This window comes from Barbus barbus, assembly GCF_936440315.1.
Source record: "Barbus barbus genome assembly, chromosome: 23".
NCBI classification, from domain to species: Eukaryota; Metazoa; Chordata; class Actinopteri; order Cypriniformes; family Cyprinidae; genus Barbus; species Barbus barbus.
The window spans coordinates 6,221,706-6,235,828 of NC_136751.1; the positions used below are offsets into that span (position 1 = coordinate 6,221,706).

Sequence of the window (14,123 nt, forward strand, 5' to 3'; positions counted from 1 at the left end):
CATGGACTGTACTCTACTGTGACTCCGGGACTCGAGACGAAATCACTGCCCCACAGCTAGAACCAGACAGCAGTGAGGTTTATTTGAGTTTACTGTAACTAAGACAAATGTGTCTTTGAAGAAAAGACACCGCATGCCTCTCACAGCTAAATAAAATAAACAGAGAGAACACAGCTTTATGGATAAAGTCTTTACACTCCTTTTTGAAAGAAGTCTCATGCTCAGCAAGCTGCATTTATTCGATCAAAAATACAGTAAAAACAGTAATATTGTGAAACATTACTACAGTTTAAAAGAACTGTTAAAATATCTTAAAATGTAATTTATTCTTGTGATGCAAAGCTGAATTTTTCAGCAGCCATTACTCCAGTCATATGTTGCATCAGAAATAATTCTAATATTCTGATTTAATTATTAATTATTAGTAGTACTCAATTTTGAATAATGGTTCTTGTATGACAATGTTGAAAAACAATATTGCTGTGTGCAATTTTTGTGAAAATCATGAATGAAATGTGAATAAAATGTTTTTCAGGGTTCTTTGGTGAATAATGTTCAAAAGAACAGATTTATTTATTTATTTGCATGGTTGTGTATCAACAGTTTCCACAAAAAATATGAAGTGGCAAAAATGTTTTAACATTTATAATATTAAGAAGGTTTTCTTGAGCAGAAAATCAGCATATTAGAATGATTTCTGAAGGATCATGTGACACCTGAAGAGATGGGGGAATGATGCTGAAAATTCAAATAAAAAACTGCTTTTTAAAATTGTAATAATATTTCACAATATTACTGTTTTTACTGTATTTTTGATTAAATGAATGCAACCTTGGTGAGCACAAAAAACACAAAACAAATCATAATTATTCCAAACATTTTTAGTTAAACAGTTTTACCTAATACAGTCTGCCAAATTTCCTAGAATAAGTAAAAGCTCCATCAGGAATTGAATAGAATGTTGAAAAGTGCTTTATTCCCCTTGCACCAGAGGGAAGCGACCTGCCACAGCTCTCTCTTTTAACATCTGCCTGTTTTGGGCAAAACAGGACATTCTTCGCCTTACACCTCTACCAATGAGAAGTTTGAGTGCATCTTGCATTACCTTAAATGAGCGTGTAACCAGAGTGTGAAGGATGTGAGGGTTCGTTCAGGAAGCAGGCTAGGCTGTATCAGCACCTGAGGAGGCAGAAAGAGTCGGTGAGATTTGCGTCTCGCCAAGAGCGCGCTTAGCATAAGCACAACTTAATTGATGTCTTAATTGAGAAAATGCTGTCATAAAAAATCAATACGAGTTCATCATAGAAATTAGATGTACCTTGCTGGTGAAATGCCTTATGGGTAACGCTGCAGATCCGAAATGGATTTCCTTCTCTCTTTAGGTTTATCGGTGGCATGCGTGCTGCAAGATCTGTTGAACACCATCCAAATGAATTCAGCAGACATTTTTGCAGTCAACCTCACTGACACCAATTAGAGTCATATATAGATCACTGCCGACTGTTCTCAGGTGCCTGGGATGAACCAGGTGCTTTTGTTCCTTGCAGGCATTTGCTTTGATCTCTTATGAAAGGTTTTTATGAGTAACTTGATGAGTCTGTTATCATATGATTAAGTAAAAGTTTTGATTGCTATCAACTTCATGTATTTTCAGTGTTTTTTAAAAAAAAAAATAGAATGATGTCTTTAGTGTTTCATTAAAATTCATTAAAAAAATTATGAATTTTAAATTGAGTGTTAATTATTGAATACATTTAATTTTCGGTTATTTTCAGAATGCTTTTTATATGTATTTCGGTTTATATGCAAGAAAAAAGTAGGAACTGAGTTAGTTAGATCTTTTTCCAGACACATTTGCATTTATATCTAAAAGTATTATGTCCTTTTTTTATGGAGCATATGTTTATTTTAACCATACTACTCACAATAATATAACATAAAGCCATAAAGTATCTATATTTATTCACAGACACACTGTTTTCCTTTGTGCTTATGCTTTAGATTTTTTATTTGTACTTTTCTTTGTGCTTTTCACATCATCCTACATTCGGATCTTTTAGCGTTGTATTTTAGGCCTCGGGCATGACGTCTCTTGGGGCATTAAACAGTTCCAAGGAGTGAAATGTAAAATCATGCATGTATGTTTTACATAAACTTGCAGCATGATAAAGCAATTGCTTTTTGGATTTAAGCCTTTTTGATGTCCCTGGTGAAATGTGATCCCTACAGGTGAGACTCTCTTCAAAGACCCCGTCAAGACAGGCCATTCCAGATAAGGATGATTACGGCAGCTCATCCCGAAATTAATTCCAAAGGTCAAGTGTCCTGAGAACTGCCTCCACAACTACAGAGGGAAAAAATGCAATGAAAACCTACACTGTTGATATCAAGTCATTCAGATTCAGATTAGTCAAAGTGTCTGAGCACTGCAGCGCAGGGAAGTTAAGACGGTATGAAATCAGCCGTGAGGATGTTCCACTCCAAACGGCTAATAAAGTGCAGCCAAGGTGTCGATTCAACTCATGCATTAAAATCATATAGATCTGATCCCTTTCAGAGCTAAGGGAAGACACACACATGGACCTGTTTGTGCCTTACAGATTGTTCAGAGTTTCAAATACACATGCTTTATTCATTGGTCATAAAATAATAATCAAGGTATGAGCTGGAAATTGGAGTACTTATTGAGTTACTTTCCAGTTAGCCGCATTTAGCGTTTATCGTCTCCACTAGCCGTAGGGATGATGCTCGCATCGCAGTTCTTCTCTCGTGTCAGAATATTAATCTAACCAGTAATTCCTTTGATAAAGCTACGCTTTCAAAATTCTCCATTCAAGGCTCAGGGGGGCCGTTTTTGAATACCAATGAAGCAGTGCTTCCTAAATTGAAACAAAACAAAGGAATGGAATGAGAAACGGATAGAAGCCGTGCAGGGTTTGGGGTTTGCGGCTTATCACAGAGCGTTCGGATGTAGATGAGGTTTGTGTGCCTTTATCAGGCAAGGGTGAGGGTGACCGTGTGTTTCAGGGGGTTTTAGAGACGATGAAAACAATTCTTTTTGATTTATGGGTAGAGAGAGACGCTCTCCAGAGAGGGTGGAGGAGAAAGGTCTCTCTAAAATTAGACCAGGTATTATGTGCTGTGTTATAGCGTTATCACACCCTCATGGCGTGGAATAACTCTGTTAATCAAACCGAGTGTCGTGTCACACCGCCACGGCAGGTCTGCTCCACATACGCAGATGTGCATCCTGACCTGGAATGTTTGCATGTTTTGGGCAAGGAGCTTTATAATACCTGAAGAGAGAAATATCTCTTAGCATTCCTATTCATCTCAATGGCAGTTGCAATGAGCTGCAAAAAATACTTGAAGGAAATCTGTGTGACCAGTATTTAGCATTAGAAAGACTGTAAATACGTGATATATTTGCTGATTTGATGTAGCTTATATATTCTGGTTTCCTTTTTTTACATATATTTTTTACGTTTTTTTTTAAGTCTTCATGAAATTAACATGGGCTCTGTTTACTTTGAGGTGAACAATTAATCCATGCACATACAAGTTTATTTACTGAAAGGAAATTGTGTTTGTCTTAGTAATCTTTAATCAAAAACATTTGCTACCGCTCTGGAATGGCATTCCTTCTTTGATGATGTCAGTTGGGCAGAATATGCTTAACCACTCCCCTCCAACCATTATTTTGCTATGAGTGAGAGATAAACACTAAAATAAAACCCTCTATACAATATTCCACTTCAGTTGGAAACACTGTTATATATTATATTATATTATTCATCCATTCTGTATTGCTATATTATAATTTATTTTTAATCTTATGATTCATGAAGAAATCACTGTGTGATGTAGCCTATAGAGTGATGTTATATGTCCCTAAAATTCAAGATATTGGTGCAAAAATGCCCCTGTATGGGTTTTTGTTTCATATTTATATTATAAGGCATAGTTAAGCAATGTCACGTGAGCAACGAGTGCTGTTTTTGTCCTGAATAGCATGAATACAATTGTGATATTTTGGCATAAAACGTTTTTTTTAATAAGTTAATTTATTTTAGACACAGTATTGTATGTTTTTGCACACTTTTGCCAATGAAAATATTATCTATAAAACCACAGGAAAACTGTTGTGCATCATTTTTAGGTGAACTGCCCATTTAATACCCATTTAAAGCTCATTAATCTCACTGCATTATTTATGCAATTGCAGTGTAAATGTATTCAGGCCAGCTCTGAGGTGCAATAAATGGTCTATAAATGCATATTCAATTGCAGCAACTGAAAAAAAAAAAATCATGGCAATTGTAGCCGGTAAGTTTATGTGTAATAAATTCTGTGCTAAGTCAAATACAATATTTATTTCTATAGCTACTTTTGCAATGTTTATTTGATGAAAAACAGTGGATGACCAATCAGAATCAAGGACTGGAACTAACAATATATAATATAATATAATTAGGGGTGTCCCCGACTAAAGATTTTCATAGTTGAAGCGGAATTCTTGAATCTTACTGATAGTTGAATCATATGTTTGGGGGCGGGGGCAAAATACATTACCAAGAGTCAAGTCAGACATTCGTAACACAAAGGGAAAATGTGTAACGGACGCCTCGCAGATACAAAAATAATGTTTTATGGTTTGATTGAAAGTTTTTGAATCAATGGGATTTAACTCATCATTTATCTCATATAGAATATACTTTTTTAGGCTGTTTATGCAACATAACGGTATATTACGACTTATAGGCTATCTGCACAAAATGCCCCGAATGCATGAATGTGTTTGCACGGCTCTGAATGAACTCCTTTTGTAGACACATTCTTCACTGATCACCTGAAGAGAGGCGCTTTCAGCGCGAGCGCTTCAGGTGTAGAGCCTGCGAATCTGAGCGCAATGGAGAATTTGGATTTCAAACTAAAGTAAAAGACCGCTTCTTAAACCAGAGAAGGTCAACGTTGATATTCTTGTAGAAAAAAAAAAACAAAAAAAACATGCAAGTCCTGTCAGCGACAGCCAGATTAGTTTTTATTTTTGTTTTCGTTTTGAAAAGCTTATTATCTTTGCTGTTTATCTCGCATTATGCTATAGAGGCTTTCCTTTTTTCCTTTTTTGTATTATTATTCATTTGATTCCTCAGTGTTTGCTAAACATTCTGTAATTTAGGCTATTGGTCGGTAAATAATACAGCATGTGATGTGTCCTATGCCTAGTCTTATTCCTTTTTGTTAATAAATGTTATGTAAGCTAGTTGTCATTGTAACCTACTGTTTTATTGTTGTTGTGCTTTTTAATTAAGAATAACAATGAATCCATCTTTGTTTTAGTCTTAAAAAGTGAAAGGTGTATAGATACAAGCAAAACAGACTATTATCTTTTCTTGTAAAACGTGACACCAAGATCGAGAATTTGAACGTGAAAGTGCAGAAAAAAGGAATTCCTGATCACAAAATTTAAATCACAAATAATATAGGCTACTGATGAAAAACAACGGGTTGAATGTTGAACACTTTCATTACCATATAACTATAATATAAACTATGATAAAAGTTCATCAGCATGCTTGATTAATCAAATGTCGTAGCAAAAAAATTATAATAATTGCGACCAAATTATGTGCTTGTGCAACAAACTGAGAAAGTTAGTCGCAAAAGTGCGACCAGTGGGAAGAATGAGTCTAGAGCTCTGTATGGGTAAATAAATCCACACAAACTAGCAGATTAAATAAGTCATTTGAAAACAGCATGAGTGATTCAGCTGGAGCGCGTCTTCTCTCTCTCACTCTCTCAAAGCGGCTTCACATCTGCAATACGAGCTGCTGCACGCTGTCGCTGATCCAAGGCTTGCGCTCGCATTTCAGGACAGATGTCAAAATTGTCACTTGCTTAATCGGGTCATTGTTGCATCGTCACAAAAATTTGCACGTCTTTTTAAGCCAATCGGTACTCGCGCTCCAGAGGCTGTTTCAAGGCTGAGCGCTCACAATCACATCCAAAGCCGCTTGGCCAGTATCATATTGAGTTATTTTTCGTAGTTTGTTGTTGAGTTTAAGTGGCCAAATACACACAAAATTATGCAAAAATGCTAGTTTTATCCAGGTTTTTTCTTAAGTAAATGTGAACAGCTGAGAAAGAAAACGCATGTGTATAGGCTATGGATCCGTGCATGTCTTGTGAGAGCAGAGCAGTTCACATGTCGCGTCTTTTGCGTGCTCAGGTTCTTTATTTCAAATGTAGATGTGCCGCAAGCGTGATCATTATAGAGGATTTTTCATATTATGCACATTATAGGTCAGCACAAACATCTTTCATTGGCGCGTGAGAAGGGGGATCTGACAAAATGAGGTGCCGGATCGGGTTTCGGAGGTGCCGGATCCAGATCCGACTTGTTCCGGCACAAATTAAGCCCTGGTTCTATGTGAAATTAGACATTTGAGCACCCCTGTATAGCCAAAATGCATGATCATAACGAAATCTCAGGTTTTTCTCGGGTGTATGTATCTGCACATGTTCTTTCAGTCTGTTGACATGACTACCTTGTTCTACACTGTAGTGAGCTGGGGCTCTGGGAGTAATGCTGGAGATGAACAAGCTCATCAAGAAAGCAGACTTTTTCACTGGAGAGGAACATAAGCATCTGGAGGTTGTAGAGGAGAGGAGAATGGTGTCCAAGCTGCTGGACAACATCATGGACAGCACTCTCCACCTCCTCCATGACATGCCTGTAGGAATGAACAGCATGTTCAGAAGTATGGCTGATTCAGCTGTGCAACAGAAAGCACTACAGGAAGCCAATCATAGACCTAATTCATCAACCATTTGCAGAGGCACCATTTACCTTTAGAGAATTAGGACCATGCTCTCACTTAAACTTGGGCCCAACATGAAAAACCTTAAAATGCATGCATGCAGTTTAAGGTTCTGTACAGTTAAAGCTGCTTCTGGCTTTCACACATATTCTGGTTATGACACATGCACAATAGATGCCTTTTGTGATACCTGTGCAAACTGTTAAAAAAAATGTTTATTCTTCTATAAAGGTTACTTTAATGAATGAATGATGCATTTATATAGCGCTTTATTGTGTATTGCTGTACACCCAAAGCACTTTACAATCATGTGGGGGGGGGGGGGGGGGGTCTCTCCTCTACCACTACCACTTTAAGCATTATATGTAATTATTATACATCTGCCAGGCGAACAAACACACAGTCTGAAGCTTTAACTAACATTGTCTCCTGCTATCTCTGTCAGTGTGATGTGAGAGGCTTTTAGAGCTCATGATATAGAGATATAGAGACATATTTCATATTTTAAATGCATGCCTACTGTATCCGTGTATGTAAAACTCCTACTCTGCTTGCTGAGGGCCATATTTCTCTCAGCTCTGACAACGTCTGTGTGTTTCATGGCCTGTTTAAAACAAAAAGCCTTTTTCTCAAATTGACAGTGTTCATATTATTGCTCATTTTCCTCATTTTAATAGTCGTGGAGCATACTGCAGCAGTGTGCTCTGGAGTTCTAGTTAAATGAATACTGATTAATGAAGTTTTATCACACTAATCATTACTGATCTCCTGAAGTGTTGGTGTGAATGTTCTCACAAGCAGAAATGTAAACTCGCACCACAAATTTGCTCATAATATAAGCTTGTTAAAATTCTCAGCTTTTGGCGTTAATGTTACATGTGCCTTCTAACTTTAATTCAAGCTGTGAACTTCACAGAAGTTAATGTAAGGCAACCACAACAATGTGGTTTAATAAAAACTGCTTTCTCATGAAATAACTTGCGTCTTTGCTTGACTGTTTGCAGATACAGAATGCCGATGATGTTCTGATCACACCCTTGGAGAGATTCCGGAAAGAGCAGATCGGAGCAGCCAAGGTAAGTCATCCTATATCACTTCAGATAATAACCAAAAATTCTCTGGTATTTGGTCTACTACCAGCGAGGCTAAAACATGCTACTGACTTATTTATGCTTGTGTGTGTGTTTGGAAACGTGTTTGCGTTTAGACAGGACAAATCTTGTTTGGAATATATTCTGCTAAAATCTGTTACAGGGTTATTTATGATTTAAATTATTCCTTATAAGGTTTTTGCTGTTAGCATGTTTTGATGGATATAATAAATACCTGAAGATAGTAATATTTTATGCATATTTAGCCATTACAAGAGTGCCTTAATACCTAAAAAGTACCTAAAAGTGCATGTTTGCCCTGCCATTTATTATTTAAAGTATCTTAGAATACCAAGTAAATACATAGTATATGAATACGGCAACAATTCACTATGTAGGTGTACATCAAAACACTCTTACTACTGTCTATTTATGATTTAAATGATTCCTTATAAAGTTTTCACTGTTAGCATCATTTGATGCATATATTAAGTACCTGAAGATTTTATGAATGTTCAGCTATTACAAGTCTGCCTTCATACAACTAAAAGAAAGGAGCTTAGTACTACCATAGACTTTTTGCTAGTACTGCGTTATTATGTGAAGTAACAATTACTCATTTCTATGGTTGTGTATATATTGATAGCTATGGTAATACCATGATTGTCACTGTACTTCTCAAAAGTGATATGAACAGCTTTTCTCATTTTAAATTCTTAAATACATTTTAAATTGAGGCTTATAGTGCTTTCAATGTGCTGTATTGTGTAGGCCATCAGGTCACTTCCAATTTTTGCATCTGGCAAAATAACTGCTTGTAGCATTGTTTGTTGAAGAAACAAATATGTCAACTTAGCATGTTTCCTAAATATCTGCAAATAGATTGTGGTGTTTTTATGCTTTAGTTCAGTCAAAAAAATTAATGCAATGTCTTTAAAATAGTTATTAAGCAAGATATAATATATTGTGTGATAAAGCACAAATAAGCCATCTTCGTTTTAATGCAGGTATTGTGTGGTACTGCAAAGTACTGTGGTCGTACCATAGTAAAATAATGAAATCATATAAGGAATACTATGATGTGCACCTAGACACAAAGATATTTTAAAGATACAACACAGCATGGCAAACGTGGTAAATGAATTGGCGCTCTTCAGTTAGTGGTATGAAGGAACTCTTGTAACGGCTAAACATTTACAAAATATTATTATCTTCAGGCATTTAATAATAATAAATTAAAACCATGCTAAGGAAAGCACCTTATAAGGAATGTTTTAAATCATAAACAACGCCGTGGCAGATTTTGGTGGAATATAGTCAACAGTCTAAACACAAACACGTCTCCAAACACACACACATTTGGCTGCATCGCTGTAAGGTAGAAACTCATTATTCATTAAAATAAGCAACATCAAAATGTCCAGCAGTTTGAGCCCCTTGGGGTCTGAAAGATCACACACACATATTCAATCACACATATGTACAACTACACTCAGTCCGAAATAAATATATACCTATACACTCAAACACACATGCTGAGTGTCTTCCTTTGGGCGAGTGTTAGGTTCACCCATCTGTACATGAACCAAGCCCTCTGATTTATATTCCTACCTCAAAGCCACTTTTGATTTATTTTGCATGAAAAGGGTTTGTGCGTGTGGCTTGTGCTTTGTGGAAGGTTCACTTGCAGAGGACCAGTATTTTTCTCTGTTTTTGAGCGGATGGGTGGACACAATGCAAGCAGAGACGGATTCTCATAAATTGAGATCAACCAGTGTGGTGTTGTGGAGCTTTATCTTACTTTTCAGTACAAAAAAATCTTGTATTTTAAGGGTAGTTTACCCCCAAAATATAAATTCTGTCATTATTTCCTCCCAATATGATTGTCTTTTCTTCTGTGGAAAAAAAAAGAAAAAATTAGTAGAATATTGATGCTCTTCCATAAAATGGACTTCATTTGTGAAATAAGTTATATCCTGTGTAAATTATAAAACTTTTATTATGCAGTAGTGCAAATGAGATTTGAGAGCTAATGATAAAATCCTTTCCCTCTCACACACACACACACACACACACACACACACACACACACAAAGCTGTTTTCTGAATATATACTTATATCCATGATTTTATATATGGCTTTTTTATTGTACTGTTGTATATCTCACTCTGTTTTTGTAAACTATACAACATTCACCACAATCTCTCTCTGCAGGAAATGCACTTTTCACAGTCATCACCCAAGTCTCTTCTTTCACTCTTTTTTCTCCTTTTCAACCACTTGCTTTTAATAGCTTCTACCTTTCTCCTCTACTATAAACATATTCTAAATGTGGAGAATGGATTGAACACTAGCTGTGGAGTCAGGAGCCTTACTAAAGGATTATGGGAATGTGGAGGATCGGCCGGCTGCCAGACCTGCTTCTTGCTCAAATTTAGTGTTCAGAGGGTGGTTAGGAGGTATAGACGTCCTTATTAGGGAATTACAGCCTCGCTGCATCCCCAGCTGGTTAACAGAGTGAGGTCAGTGGCCGATAAAAGGGCCGCTCAAGCCCAAAGCCTGAACAATTTATTTCCTTTTGGCCAAACACCTCGGCACGTCACAGGCACAAGGTTTTTACTATGGGAGAGCAATTACGTACGGGTCGTCAGAGCTCAGAATCACAAGCTGTGCAGCTTTATAGGAACATGAGGACAGGTTTTGTAGAATTGTACTGTTCGCCCTTCTCCAAATTCAGTTACAATGAATGTATCTTTGTTATGCTGTTTTAAAACAAATACTCAACTTATTGGTATTTAGATTTGTTTTTCACATTTGTCTTATTCACTTTTCCCTTCCTCTGCAAATGTCACTGGCACAAATCTACCCCAGAACAGAAGTTAATGATCTCAGCTAATGGTATTAAGACTGGCGTGTGTAATTCCCTGTGAGCCACGTCTCATTAAACTGGCCCCAACAGGTCATCAAATCAGCATATCAGCTCCAAAACGGATAAATAAATAAATAGCTGTGCCCTCAAACTGGACCACAAACCTAACATATGTCGATACATTTATTACCAACAGTATTATCTAGTTCACTGAACTAAAAACTACAGTAAGCATTTCTTACCTTGGCCATGAACATAGGTTTGTGTAGTTTATTGATAATGAAAAATGTTACTTGCCAATTTGGCCATAGAAACCAGCTGGATCATTCTACAAAACATCTCCTATACATAACTTAAACAATGACTAGCTAGTGCCAACTTGTACTGTGTGTTAATGCTGACTAATGTGTTTTGTGGCATTTTCTAGAAAAAATCTTTAACTTTATTATACACTTTTTGTGTTATTTTCATTTTTCTTCGCCCTTTTACTGTGCTTACTTTCTTTATTTGGTAAATATTAACATTTCATGTTTTTATTACTTTGATTATTTTCACAGTGTGCATTGTTTAAAAGTAGCTTTACAGAAAATCCTGTCGATGTTTATAATAATTTAATATCTTCATGACTTGTAGATTAAGCAGATTTTTAGCAGATTAGAGCTAAATGCAACTAGATCTCTCTCATCTTGTTCTCTCTATATATATAATGTATTTTTTTCACTTGGAAAAATATGTGAAGTTGTGTTCACAGATTATTTGTCAACCCTGTTACCATACGCTTGTGTAGTACATCACATTTCAATTCTCTATAGAAACACCTTTAACTTTCATGACCTCACACATTAAAGTCAAATATGTAAAACATAAAACTATCAACCCTGTTACCTTCCTTTAACCCTCAAAGCATCACATTTAAATTCTCATTCTAAAAGCACCTGTTAGTTTCATGACCTCACGCACCAAACTTGTAAAATCAAATAGATAAAACATAAAACTGTCAACCCTGTTACCTTCCTTTAACCCTCAAACATCACATTTAAATTCTCATTCTAAAAGCTCCTTTTAGTTTCATGACCTCACGCACAAAACAATTTGTCAAATATGTAAAACAAAACTGTCAACCCTGTTAAGTTCCCAAAGGAATAATTATACCACAAGTATTAAAATGGATTTAATTTAGCTTGATATGGAAAAATTCAATTTTTGTATTCGATAGAATTTAATATCTCACACAAAATGTGCTTTAAAAATCACCTCACAAACTTTAAAAAGCACTCGTTTGCCCAGCAGCAGTTAGCTCATCATGGCCTACAGAGAAATATGGAGTAATGATGGATGTGGGCCCGTGGTTTTCTGTCACAGTGACGGCTGGAGATACGAGGCACGTGTGAAGCCACCTCTGGACTGACGGTGGCTAGAGCAGATGGCAGAATGCAGGGGGTGAATGAACATCTGCCCCGACCGGAACTTTGCTAATGAAACATGCCGTTATGAGATTGACTAAGTGGTTAGGCAGACAGATTGGCAGACAGAAGACCACAAATGGGATGCGTCTACTAAAAAGTTCCTATATATAGTTAGATAAGTTACGACGGAGACTTCTTTTGATTCACAGCACGTAAAAGTAGTCAAGTCACCTTTATTTATGTAGCGCTTTTAACAATATACAGATTGTGTCAAAGCACTTATCACAGTATCAAATTGGAGGATAGAGTGTTAATAATATATAATCATAAGATTAAACACTCAATTTTCAGTTAAAGGCATTTCATTATTGAATTCAGAGATGTCATTGTCTAGCTCAGTTTAGTTTAAATAGTATCTGTGAAATCAAATTGACGATAATCGCTAGAAATTAAGTGTCCCCAACTGAGCAAGCCAGAGGAGACAGCGGCAAGGAACTAAAAGTCCCTCTGTGACAGAATGGAGGAAAAACCTTGGGAGAAATCAGGCTCAGTCGGGGAGCCAGTTCTCCTCTGGCCAGGATATTATTGTTTATTTATTGTTTACTTATTGTTTTAATTAAAATTTTAAATGTATAAATGTATTATACAGGTCCTTTTCAAAAAATTAGCATATTGTGATAAAGTTCATTATTTTCTGTAATGTACTGATAAACATTAGACTTTCATATATTTTAGATTCATTACAACACAACTGAAGTAGTTCAAGCCTTTTATTGTTTTAATATTGATGATTTTGGCATACAGCTCAAAATTCCTATCTCAAAAAATTTGCATATTTCATCCGACCAATAAAAGAAAAGCGTTTTTAATACAAAACAAAAGTCAACCTTCAAATAATTATGTTCAGTTATGCACTCAATACTTGGTCGGGAATCCTTTTGCAGAAATGACTGCTTCAATGCGGCGTGGCATGGAGGCAATCAGCCTGTGGCACTGCTGAGGTGTTATGGAGGCCCAGGATGCTTCGATAGCGGCCTTAAGCTCATCCAGAGTGTTGGGTCTTGCGTCTCTCAACTTTCTCTTCACAATATCCCACAGATTCTCTATGGGGTTCAGGTCAGGAGAGTTGGCAGGCCAATTGAGCACAGTAATACCATGGTCAGTAAACCATTTACCAGTGGTTTTGGCACTGTGAGCAGGTGCCAGGTCGTGCTGAAAAATGAAATCTTCATCTCCATAAAGCTTTTCAGCAGATGGAAGCATGAAGTGCTCCAAAATCTCCTGATAGCTAGCTGCATTGACCCTGCCCTTGATAAAACACAGTGGACCAACACCAGCATCACTGACTGTGGGTACTTGACACTGGACTTCAGGCATTTTGGCATTTCCCTCTCCCCAGTCTTCCTCCAGACTCTGGCACCTTGATTTCCGAATGACATGCAAAATTTGCTTTCATCCGAAAAAAGTACTTTGGACCACTGAGCAACAGTCCAGTGCTGCTTCTCTGTAGCCCAGGTCAGGCGCTTCTGCCGCTGTTTCTGGTTCAAAAGTGGCTTGACCTGGGGAATGCGGCACCTGTAGCCCATTTCCTGCACACGCCTGTACACGGTGGCTCTGGATGTTTCTACTCCAGACTCAGTCCACTGCTTCCGCAGGTCCCCCAAGGTCTGGAATCGGTCCTTCTCCACAATCTTCCTCAGGGTCCGGTCACCTCTTCTCGTTGTGCTGCGTTTTCTGCCACACTTTTTCCTTCCCACAGACTTCCCACTGAGGTACCTTGATACAGCACTCTGGGAACAGCCTATTCGTTCAGAAATGTCTTTCTGTGTCTTACCCTCTTGCTTGAGGGTGTCAATGATGGCCTTCTGGACAGCAGTCAGGTCGGCAGTCTTACCCATGATTGCGGTTTTGAGTAATGAACCAGGCTGGGAGTTT

General features: G+C 37.2%; 1 protein-coding gene across 5 annotated transcripts in view; it reads left to right on the forward strand.

Moving 5' to 3' along the window:
* LOC306842958 (rho GTPase-activating protein 42-like) overlaps window positions 1-14,123 on the forward strand; it is a 111,663-nt gene that overhangs the window by 56,592 nt on the left and 40,948 nt on the right. For all 5 annotated transcript variants that reach the window (XM_079374186.1, XM_079374187.1, XM_079374188.1 and 2 more), the window contains one exon: window positions 7,826-7,897. In XM_079374186.1, coding sequence (XP_079230312.1) covers window positions 7,826-7,897 — 72 coding nt within the window. The remainder of the gene's footprint in view (window positions 1-7,825; window positions 7,898-14,123) is intronic.